The sequence below is a fragment of the Neodiprion pinetum genome, chromosome 3 (genome assembly GCF_021155775.2).
Source record: "Neodiprion pinetum isolate iyNeoPine1 chromosome 3, iyNeoPine1.2, whole genome shotgun sequence".
NCBI classification, from domain to species: Eukaryota; Metazoa; Arthropoda; class Insecta; order Hymenoptera; family Diprionidae; genus Neodiprion; species Neodiprion pinetum.
Window position 1 is genome coordinate 17217788 of NC_060234.1, and position 12782 is coordinate 17230569.

At 36.3% G+C, this 12782-nt stretch overlaps 1 protein-coding gene across 2 annotated transcripts in view; it reads right to left on the reverse strand.

Annotated features, from left to right (window-relative positions):
- The window catches only part of LOC124214107 (UPF0047 protein YjbQ), a 75292-nt gene extending 65721 nt beyond the window's left edge, over positions 1 to 9571 (reverse strand). The window contains exons 1-3 of one of the 2 annotated variants that reach the window (XM_046616118.2): positions 9042 to 9571; positions 8547 to 8683; positions 8326 to 8438 (exon numbers count right to left, since the gene is read on the reverse strand). In XM_046616118.2, coding sequence (XP_046472074.1) covers positions 8326 to 8438; positions 8547 to 8683; positions 9042 to 9201 — 410 coding nt within the window. In that variant the 5' untranslated portion in view covers positions 9202 to 9571. The remainder of the gene's footprint in view (positions 1 to 8325; positions 8439 to 8546; positions 8684 to 9041) is intronic. The other variant, XM_046616117.2, reaches the window with a different exon arrangement.
- Between the last annotated feature and the right edge of the window lie 3211 nt (positions 9572 to 12782).

Consider the following 12782-nt stretch of genomic DNA (forward strand, 5'->3'; position numbering starts at 1 on the left):
ATGTTTTGCTTAAGATTTGTGAATGATGTGGCACGAATACCAAAAGGCGAGACGAAGCTAAAGCTAGCAGCCAAACGGTCTAATATTCACTCGAATAAGGTAGTATAGTTGTTGTAAAGCGCGAGCTTTCAAACTTCATTGATGTTACTGTCATGGAGTATAGATGGTGCTCCTAGTAGTAAAATATACTCTCTCTTAGATGTGTGCTAATGCGCGAACGAGTGAGTCACTTAATATTGGACGTTCGCCGGAGACGGCAGCGGTGCAGTGTTATTAAAGGTTGAAATAAAAAAGTTATAGAAGAACGTGAGATTATAATTATTCACTTGCAACCACCCAAATCTTCCAACAGTAGTTCGAAAATCAAAATTTTATGAAATACCTTGAACCCTCAATACTTTCATAGAATTATGAGGATAAGACTAAACTGCATATTTTTATTTCTAAAAAATTTTACACGTTTTGCTACCATCTCTGGTTGCTAGTTTCAGCTTCATGAAGACGAGGAAGGATTCGAATAAATGTCACAAATAGTGGAGATTATACAAAAAAGATGAATCAGAAGTTCAACTCAACAACTCAAACAAAAGCAGTGGTCATTAAAAGAAAAAGGAGAAAAAAATTAAGCGATAAGTGAAAATTTAAGGGACAAGAGTAAAAGCGGTTAACAAGTACCAATATCTGGGATTCTAGCTTGCTGCTCACAATCAGAAACAATCAGAAAGATACAAAAATTAATAAATATAACACGGGACATAATGAAGTGAGCAAAGATTGGATATATCTTCCTAATATGCTAGTTACTATATCCTTCCGTTATGGAGTAAAATGGAGTTGGCAGAAGTAGGATGACGCGAGATTGGTACACAAAATTAGTAGTGAGACTAGGCAGAAACACCCCAGCGTATAGCTGGAAGATAAAATCAGGAAACACAGAAGAGAAATACAGGTTAGAAAAAAGGGTAATATGTGCCTGCTAGACATCATAGAAATAACCAAAGAAAGATGGCCATATATTTACTTGAAAGAGGATCGTAGAAGCAGCGAAAATAAAAACGTCTCCATCTGGACAAGAGCATTAAATAGAGCATTGTAAGAGGTAGGTGATTGAATACCGCTGCAGCTCTCGAAGCTGGGCGTGACGTGCAAAAATTAAAGAATACACTAGAGGTAGACCTGCAAAATGGAATAAAAAAGCTAGTAAAAGGATCTAGCAAGACTGGACAGGATTTGATAAACAGAGTACTGTGATAAGTACATAAAGACAAATGGAGAGAATGAGTCTATCAACCTTTAGAAGGTCGGTCTGGCTCTTTTAAGAGTCAGCAAATAACTCGGAAACTTCACCAGACGTGTAGATTTTTTATTTACGTAAATCATGTCTCTAAAAAACATTAAATTACAAGAAAAAAATACCGGCCCTTTAAATGTTAGAGCAAAGCAATTAGGAGGCACCGACTCTTACACCAATACCAGTTTGACTTGGCTAATAGGTAGTGCAACTGTGGATGTGGAATACCAGCTAACTAGCTAATCGAGTGCAACGTCATTGAAGCACATGCCATTACATTGTAAATCGATAAAGTACGAGTATAGTTGAAATCCAGTTTGATGTAATTCATTAAAATCATAAACGGTCCACATAATACTTTGGTTAAGAAAAATCATTATTTTGCATCTTTAAAATTATGTTCAATATAGTAAACAGTAATAAAGCAAAAGATGCTGGTTATATTTTACAAACTCAACTTTTCCAGTTATTCTGTCGTAAAAAGTCGTAAAAAAATGATTTTTTCCAATGTTTTATTACGCGACAGTTACCAACTCAATCTCATGGGTAATTTGGAGTGCGGTGATAAGTCTAAGCCTTGTATAACATGAGGCCTCAGTTAGTCGAAGACCAGAAAAGTAAGGATCTACAATAGTGAAACTTGAAAAAATTTTTGTCTGTCCTATGAATCAATATAAATAATGCACTATTTCCAGTTTTCCTGAACTATCATCACCCTGGGGACAGAAAATAACCTGACACCGCCAATAAAAAAAATCGGTGGAGTTGAAAAACGAAGAAGAATCAAAATGACTTTAAAGCTATTCGTCTGCTATATACAAGCAATTGTCAAACTGGAAAATACAAGTTTACCGACAGTAGTAGCATCATGCGTAACGCAACGGGAGAAACAGGGTTCAAATCCCCAATATATTGATGACGACCTGAGCAACAACTTGCAAAAATTATCACACGGGTCACGTCGCTCAGGCGCAAAATCGGTCAGTTGAGGTTTGAACTCAATCGAGTTACACTTGGATAAGTTGTTCTGCAGTTTTCCTTGTCCCCTATGAGCATTCAGGTGTTCCTAATGAACATCTTCATCTGCATGTTCGTCGACCAAAAGGCAATGCGCCGGATCCCGGAGCTGACCCTGGGCTTGGAGGCTGACGCGCGACGCAGACGGTAGACCAGAGATCGACCGAACGTCAGCCCGAAGCGGCTACAGACACATAATGATGATCACTAATCCTATATGAAGTTGGCTCCCACTTTCAACAAATTAATGTTTTGAATATTGTTCACAATTGTTCTAGGTTTGTTCTACATTGTTCCAAAAGTTTACATTGATGATTTACAGAATGCAATTAAAAAAAATGAAAAAACGTTTTTGGCAGAACCCCCCTCCCCCACTTTTGGAAAATCAAACTTTTTTTTCGCTGTTCTGGTTTCTACTAGTTATTCTAAACAATGTTGCAGAACGGTCAACCCGTAAGTCCAACGGCGGGGCTACTAAAAGGTAAAAAATAGTTTTGACTAACCCCGCACTTTTCGAAAATGTAACTTTTTCGATTGTTCTAGGTTGTTCTAGTTGTATTCAACATTGTTCCAAATATACGATGTAGTGTGTCGAACCTTGAACTCGTACAATTCGGGAACGGGGTTTTCAATCACTTACGTTTCTGAAAGTGAACTTTTCAACATGTTCTGGGTTGTTCTGAACATTATTCCAAAAGCACGATGCGGTGAGTTGAACCTTGGATTCGTAAGATTCAAACATGAATTTTGGGATTTTATGACTACATGATTCGACTCACTACATCGACGACTAGAACAACCTTGAAAACTGTGAAAATGTAGGAGACCGAAAACCCCGTTTTTGAATTTTACGAGGCCATGTTTCGACTAACTATATTGTGCTTTTGGAACAATGTTCAGTACGACTAGAGCAGCCTGAAACACGTTGAAAAGTTCACTTACGAAAATGTAAGTAACCGAAAAACGCATGTTTACATTTTAAGAGCCCACGGTTCGACTGACTACATTGTACTTTTGGAACAATATTCAGTACGGCTAAAACGTCCTGGAACAATTGAAAAAATTTATATTTTAAGAAAGTGGGAGGCTAGTCAAAAACACTTTTCACCTGTTGGCAGCCCTGCTGTTGGACTTGTAACTTGACCGTTTTGGAACAATGTTAAGAACAACTACAACAAACGGCAACAGTAAAAAAGAGTTCAATTGTTCAAAAGTGGGCGGGCGGGGCTCGGTCGAAAAACAGTTTTACACATTTTTTTAATTGTATTTTGTAAGTTGTCAATATAAACTTTTGGAATAATGTAGAACAAACCTAGAACAATCGTGAATAATATTCAAATCGATCACCAACCCATCCCTTCCTCACCCCGGACAAGCTATACGCGTACGAGGACAAACCGAAAGGCTATGGCGGGACTAAAAATGACTATTATTATTATTACACTTATTGCTACATTTTTATGTTTTTTTTACCGTTATTGTACAGGCTGACTTTAATTTAAGACAATCAGCTATAGTGTGATTCTCCATCATGCAAATTAGGAAGCTTTTCCTTCGATAGTAGAACATCAATTATCGGAATGTAAATTATTCGAATCGTTTATTGTACGACTGATGATTTGGTTCATCAGAATTTTCGGTCATCGGAACAATTATGATTTGCATACCTTATAAGCTCACTCGCATTTACCTCTGCGCTGGCAGTTTTCACTCGTCCGTATATGCGTGCAAAACCGAGCCCTGGCATCGAATCCTACATTTTATTTCATAATTCACATTCCTCACGAGTTCAATATCTAGACATTCAACTTCTACGCGCAAATGTCATGTTCTTATGGTTGTAACGTCCCGTTATTAGCGTCAACCGCAGGTGGTAGGACATATATCTTCTTCTCTATTCTCGTACAGGATTAATTTGTGGGATTTTAATTTAGAAACGTCTCAACATTTGAGTGCTTTAATTTTAATCTTTTAGGTTCCTAAGTTGGGAGGACGGACCACCGATTATGGCAGTCGATAACGGGGTGCCTCAGGCTGATGGTGAAGACTAAACGTTTACCCTTCTAGAAAAGGCTAGACTCCCGTCCTTGCAATGATGCACATTCGCATTATTTGTGTGATTGTGTGGATGGTATGAGAATCCTCCGGGAAATACCACCAAGGTCACACTGGCCAAGCCAAGCGCTCGGGTGAGATTCACTAATCGAAACACGGAACTCGATCGGTCAATACCAATTCCCACGCACTTTTAAGAGTGTGATAGCCGAGCGTCGTTCTCGTGGTGTTTGATCGGTGTACACTTAACACAATTCTCATGTATCACTAGTGTCGTCGCACTGACAGCACTGAACGCCCTAATATAATTTATTAAACCGAGTTACCAAACTCGATTGGTCAATACCAATTACCATGTAATTACAGTAATGTGATAGCCGGACGTCGTTTCAAAAACTCGTGTGTACAGAAAGCGTGAAACTCCCGAAGATCGCTAGCGAGGTTGCATTGACTATGCGTAGCGTTCAGGTATAGTCGGAGCCTCAACTTCCTTGAAGCGATGGTCAATATAACCCATTCCCCAGTTGAAACGGGATTACAGCCGATCGTTCTTAAGTCTATTGGAAAGTGTGTGTATTCAGATCCCTTGGGAGCACTATTGAAACTGCATTACCTCCAATAAATACCAGAGCATAATCTGGAGTGATGAATGATTGTGAGTGTGCATGAGTAGTGACAAACGTCTGTGCACTGCAATAACACTCATTGTCAGCTGCGCCAATGGTGTGTATGTAGGTTCAGCTCTCCTAGAAGCACTAGTAAAACTGTATTAGCTCCGCTAAATGCCAGAGCATAATCTGATATGATGATTGAGTTTGTGTGTGAGTGTGATATGTACTCGTGTGTATCAATGATAGTACTCGTTAATTAAAAAAAAAAAAAGAAAAAGTTTTATTACGAACAGTGTCGCTAAAGGAATGCGATATAAAAAAATAATAAAACATAAAATGTGAAAGCAATCAAATATAGAAATAATCATAAATATAATATAAAAAAAATAAATAAAGATAGCGTAATATCGGCGCCAACTACTTGACGTGATTAATCGTAAAGATTATAATTAATATTCGTTAGTTAAATGATAACTAATTAATAAATTCGTTATTGGTATTTGCGAGAGATACGCTTGGCAAAAGGATATCTTAGAAATCTCTAGTGAGAATATTTTATGAAGAGTTGAATATTGAATGCAGGTATTCGAAACGAGAATTTAAATGTAAGACCAAATCAGCTGAGAGGCCTCAGCTAATTGTTTGGCTTGGCAGATTAGGGCTTCAAAAGCAGAACGCATAATCAGTGTGTACCTACTGTTGCTGTGCCGACTTCTGTTTATATGCATTTTGGGCGGCCTCCCTCTCTCTATCGGCGTGCTAAATTTAGCTCTGGGTATGCTATAGCTATCAGTTTTTCGGTCTTGTTTGCGCCGATTTGGCTATATCTACTGTCGACTTTTCTTTTTTTCCGGCTCTCTCATGCTTCCTTATTCTAATCCTATTTGGTAATTTTTTGGTCTATTTGGATATATCTGCGATATATATATTGAGTATGTACTTGAATGGTTTTGTACGAAGTCTGATGAACTTAATACTTAGTATTGTAGAATTGATGTCGACTAGACAAGGTGATAGTTTGGCTTAGAGGAAAGACGATTGCAATGGATCGGCCAATATTGTTCCAATTGTCCTCTGGTTGGTGAATGATTCGAGTAAATTTGCGGAATATATATATTAGATATTCTAATGATCTATGGATTTTGAGCGTTACATGGTTTTTCCCCGATTGATATTGCTCTTCGGTTATCCGAATTTTTTAATATCCGAACAATACCCGGTCCTAATGAGTTTTTATTTTTTTATACGTAGATAATGATCGACGCTCTACTGTACTACACAAGATTGCAATTAACAATACTGCATTTACCAGGTCCTTCGAAACTACCTAGCCTTGTATCATAATGTAGAATGTTTTTAAAACTTACCAATGAATATGGAAAAGAAATTTTAAGGGATTGCGTAAAGGCGGAAAAGGTCACACCATCTAAATCAAAAATCAAGAAAAGAGCAAAATTCGTTCAAAAAATCACCAGCAGTGTTATTTGTGCCAATGATGTTGCTCAGAGATGGGATAATATTCCTACTATTCAGAAATCATTTTAAGCAAATTCGAATATCAAAAGCTATGATATCAACATTTTGAGCAAAGATTTTATAATTAGAGCGTTGAAGATGATTAAACTCAGCCTCTAGTGTTTTTGATCAGGTTCCCTTATTTTTGGGCTTATTTTGTTCGCCAAACTGATCTACAGATATGATTTGAACAAAATTTACAAATATATATCTCCAGAGTAGATAAAGATAGATTTGTGTATAACTAGAGTCCAAAAGATCTTCGTCAACAATTACATTTGCACGCTAAAACTATATTAAAACATAAAATTTCTTAAATGTTTTTCAAACAATTTTTGAGGCCCTGATCAGTGAGCAACATGAGTCTAAAACATTACAATCGGATCAAGGTCACCAGAGTTTGAATATTTTCAACCTTCCAATTATCAAGCTGTTTCTCAAAAGCTTAATATCTTAGTTTGAGTTAGTCAATTTTGTTCAGAATTATTTCTATTACATGGTAGAGATGCTTCTTTATTTGTGTTCACTGTTATTGGCACAAACAACAGGTACAGGTTTTAACACGTAAACAGGTACACATTTTTCCTATCTTTTGCTTCACATACTGCCGCCCATTTACCCTCAAGTCTAAACGAAATTGTACTTGTACACCAAGCTTTCCCACTTGTTATAAAAGGTTTTCAATCTAACACATATGAAATTTTCAGCTTTCAATATTATAGTCTTCTCTTACAATTCACATAAATTATTTCGTACGGCATAAAAAATATTTCCATTTGGTTACTCTTTAAAGATTTTCTCACGAGTTATACACTAACAATGAGAATTTTCTCTATAAATTGTTTAATCAAATTCTGAAGGAGTGCCTTCAGTACAAAAACGTTTTTCCCTTGTGTGTCATGGTATTGGTGATTCAGTTTACAATGATCTTCAAAAAAACAGGTTTTAATTTGTCATGTCTTATTTGGACGGTTATTTACGATTTTCAGCATTTCGATATTTATCAAATTGTGAAGTAATGATGCTTTTTCAAACTACTTTTTTATACTATTATGTTAATAAACTTGAATTTTTTTAAAACTTTACAACTCTGAACAAAAATTGATCAGAATATTTTAGAAATACAACAGTCAAGTGAACAAATATGCTTCACTGAGGATTTAATCACATTCGCAAATATACTATTCAAATTTTAATATTTTAATATCATAAACAACAATCCGTAGATACAAAATGAGTAAGTTTTGCTTTATTAAATCTGTAACAGTTTCCTGCATTTCGGACAAATTTCAAATTGGAACTATGTGAATTAGCAATTTGTTTTGAAAATAGTGATTTTCGTAACCATTTTGTACTTCAATCTTATCAAAAACATGACTTCCTATATCTATTAGAAATTGATAATACCATGATATTACTGTAGAGGAAGCATAAAAATTGAATGTGTTACTTTCGAGAACTATACATTTTCAGTTATAATCAGTTATAATCAAAGCATCATGAAATGCATGAAATGAAACCAAGATTAATATACTAAATTGTGATGTGTGGTAATGTGATTGAATGCCTAATAACACGGGTTAGCTGAAATAATACTCAATTTCGCAAAAATCATCTATTTTGAATCAAGAACTGCAAAATTACCTTTTCTTCAAATGTGATTGCGATGTGATCAAAAACTCCGCAATAAAAGGAAAATCGTAGTTGTAACAAATAATAAATTAAGGTTGAATCCAAGGATTTACGAAAAAATTCCCATTTCTCATGTAATATCAGTAAAGAACTCTTTAAAGCACTCAGATTAAGGCTAATTGGATACATGATAAGAGAACTTACTTGAAAATTTCACAATTACTATATTGAAAGAACCCCTTTGCAACAGAGAAAAAGAGCTTGGTGCCTAAAGCTAAAATCAACAAGGCTTCCATCAAGCCAAGTTTGAGAGAGACCTGAAAAAGTTTTTTGTAAGACTGTAAGAGTTGACTTGAAAAACGTTTCATGTATGGATAATATGAAACTTAGATATAACCACCTCAGATGAATTAAAAACTACATACCATATCATCTGGACCTTCACAGCTATGTCTGTAAGGCATTCCTTCTGGAACGATTTTGTTGAGCATCATTTCCATGTCATCTCTCACGTCTGGATCCCAACTTTCGTTCAATGCCAAACTGGCGGACGTATGAAGAACTAGAACACAGAATTAAGTAAAATATCATATTGCAATCGAACTGCCAAATATGATAGGCTTAAAAGATAAGCCTTGAACTTGTTGAGCAAAAATTTCTTCATTGATAAACAGTTGTGAAAAATGAGTATACTCTGTCCTAACGAGTAGGTAGGCAACACAAAAGCTGTTATCCTGTTTATTGCATATACTGAGCTTCATGGGCAAAAGGTAGAAAGAACTAAATACCCATAAAGTTTACATCCAAACGAGTGAAGTCCGATGGTATTTACTCTAACTCTGAGGCGAGAATATCAAATTTGCTTGTTCATGCATCTAATTTGAATGCAAAGTTGCCTTTATAAGAGACAAGATACCTACTTTGTATATGGCACAGGCCTACAGAAAATTGACAAAGCTCTGGAATCTGTCGTAATATTTCTTCAGTGACCAAGTGGACTCCTCGATGTTGTGGTCTGAGGTTGATTTTTTTTTGAAACCAGGCAGAGCCAATTTGTATACCCCTGTTCGATGAAGCCATATTCGTAGCACAGCTGATCGCAGCAACTCAAATTTCGTGAAAGCGTACCCCACCACAACACAGTAAATAAAATACTAAATCACGATAGTACATTGGCGGTAATCATCTCCGTTAGTCTGACTAAAACGAACGATTTCATCTCCTTTTCTTCCCTTTTAATGGATAACGGAATCAACGAATACAGGTATTTAACGTTTCGTACTTTCGATGCTGTGGTTACGACGACGAGAATACGAGCCACATTTCGATTTATTTTTCCTTCATCTACAGTATGCACGACTGTGTCTCAACTCGTGAGGTTACGACAGGTTAGAAAAGATAACGATTAACTTGACATGCACCACGGTGGAAGGATTGCATGGTGTGCCTGAAGCACCTGGAATATAGCTATCCCTTTTAAAACTATCCTCTCTCGCGCACCACAATCCTAGGGTGCGTTCCGAAATTACATTGAAGCGCTAAAAACTCCCTAGGACAGAGGCAAATCTACCCACGAACATGGCAGCGCAAAAGAGATAAAAGATTGTTGACAGATTGGAGAGCTAATATCGTGTAACATCCGATCGACATGCTCATGTAGCTTAGATTCAAGGAGCCCAAACGCTGTACTGTAGATGTGGACCCTGAAAGCAACAAAAAAAATATATCGGCTGTGGTGGCGCTGCTGTCGTTAGTATAGGACAAGGTCCGTAGATTGGACAGTTCAAGACACGCGTGGGCAAAAAAATTAGTGAGAATGCGCCAAAAGTTTCGTATGACAATGGATGCTTACCATTTATACCCGTATTCATAGTCTCTCCTTATCTCAAGGATGAAGGAGGCCTTGATGAAGGCTTCCTTGAATCTCCGAGGCGTCCTTGTTTTATAGTCGCAACTTAGCTCTCCCTTCCAGAAAGAAGACATATTTAGGGATATGCGATTGCTTATGGTGGTAAAATTGCTGATCGAAGCGCCACTCGGCTATATTTAAATCTAACTTAAACCGCTTGGCTCTCATTGTCAAGTTGCATCGGTTGATGAGAGTGTATAACCTCAAAGAGGTAGACTGGCTGTGATCTCTGCGTCATACGGGTCATAAGTGCATAGACGCAAGCATTGGCTACATGAAACGATACAGCCAATCGCAGTGCCGAAGGTTTCCTCAAGGCAACTCGAGACCTGCCTTGAAAGAAGGAGGCCAATAAGGCTCTTTGTTCTGTCGAGGAAAGTCTATGAAACGTGAAATGAGGAACAAGGTGTAACATCCGACCGGAACGTCCGTATGTTTTATCGACTATTATTACTGCATGTCACTTTTATCAACTAACCAAACTCGAAGTACCAAAATCTTATAACCGTAAGGTATTAAAACAACTGTCTAACTATTTGGAATATCCCTAGATGGAAACAACTATGACATTCACTAACCAAAGCTTCAAAACCATAGGTTTGTTCGTGCTAGATACACTTTCTACACTTTCGTGGGGAGTGTACACTTGCGCGTTCGTTTTAGCGGACGTGACGTCGAATGACGCTGCTCGTTTCACAAATGTCTCTAGACTTTCGTTACCCAAATAACAATCGTGCGTCGCACGTAACCCGCACGCCGTGATAGTCACATAGTGCGAGCGTAATGCGTGACACATGACTCGCACGCCGTGATCTCATCGCGTATAGAGTGATAAACACATGGCATGCACGTAACGTTTGACGTTTCACTTCGAGATGCGCCGCATGGCATGAGCATTTTTAAATAGCATTAAATTTTTCAAGGCATTATAGCATTTTATAATTTCACTGAACATTTATTTCAATTTTTTTTCATGGGAAAAAGTTGCATATTGAACATTATGATTTTATTATAATTTTTCATTTGAAAAAGTTTCCATTAACCGTTGAATTTATTTTTGTAATCTGAAAATTTTTTATTAATCATTGAGTTAATTTATTTGTTCACTGGAAAAAATTCTCATTGCAAAATGAAATTTTATGGTCAATGTATTAATTTTTGAAGTTATACTTCTTTAGGCGCGTTATGAAAAACTGATGAGAGTGAAATTTCAGGATGCGCGCGCATCACTGTAACACAAAACTGTAACACAAAATTAACAGGATGAAGTTGCCCACTCAACCGAATTCATGCGCGCGCATCACTGTAACACAAAATTAACAGGATGAAGTTGCCCACTCAACCGAATTCATTAAGTCTCGAAAAAAAGCTAAATATTTATCCACATGGTTTTAGTTTTTACAGTCACAACACGTGTTTTATTTTCATACAAGTGCGAATTATATATGTGGCAATAAAATATATTCAGTAGTGATTTAAATTGAATATTTGGATTAATATTATTTACTATTTGTGAATATTAGTGAAAAAATTGTGCTAAAATACTTTTTCAAGTGCTCCAATATAATTGAGGTTAGTTATCCGTATGTATTATTTATTGATATAAATTAAAATATCATTATTTAATATAATTAATACTAAATATTATTAAATTATCAATGTTAAATATTTATTATTGGTTTTTTAAAATTTACAAAATAAAGAAATAAATTTAATAGAACATTTAATAAAAAGTTCGTGACAAAAATTTAATAGATTATTTAAATATAATGTAAGACATCCGTTATTTGTTTTATTGTTTTTTTTACATACTTCTTTTCTTTATCATTGTGTGACAGAAGATTTTGACATGTTGTGTATTTTTTAATGATGACAAAGAAGTATAACTTCTCACGCGCGTACATAAGTACACGCACCCATTTTTTTTTATTAATCATTTTACAACTCTAATCCATTATGTATGTGACTTGTCGGTTTTAAAATCCGCGGCAGTAGCCTACCTCTATATAATATGTAAAGTTATCATATGTGACCACATGCAACCACATATGCCGCCAAGTTGCCGCCATCACTGCATACAACGTGCACGTGTATATTCAGTTTTTTCAATTTTCATTCGTGCTTAAGCAATGCATATTATATACACTTTGTGTACACTTTTTTTTCAATTTTTCAATTTTCATTCGTGCTTAAGCAGTGCATATTATATACACTTTGTGTACACTTTTTACACTATGTCTAGACCAAGTGTAAGAAGTGTAAAAAGTGTAAATGGTTCAAGCCGCATGAATGCTACAGGTTTTTCCACTACGTTAGTGAACTGTGATGCGATATATACCTTAAAACTCACGAGTGACAGCAAACCCATAACCTCACTACAAATCAGAACAAAGCAGTACAGTATTTTACTTGAAAAACGACGTTCAATTTGATAACGGTGTACTTAAAACATAAGGTATGAAAGATTTCGTTAACAAATTCCAAAATGCTTTATCTTATATACTAATTTGTTGTATTAATAAGTGTTTCGAGGAAAAAAACGACTGTACGTAACGTGCGCCATTTTCTTGTCCCCACTTTTCTGCACCTTCTACACTATTGCGTTCGCGCTATCTTAGCTACACTCGAGAAGCCGACGTACACTCCCCAGCAATCCCTAGTACACTACCCTAGTTCTTTTTACACTCACGAGTGCAGAGTGTAGCTAGCCGAACAAACCTCATATTACGAGACCTTCGCACTACAAAGAGCT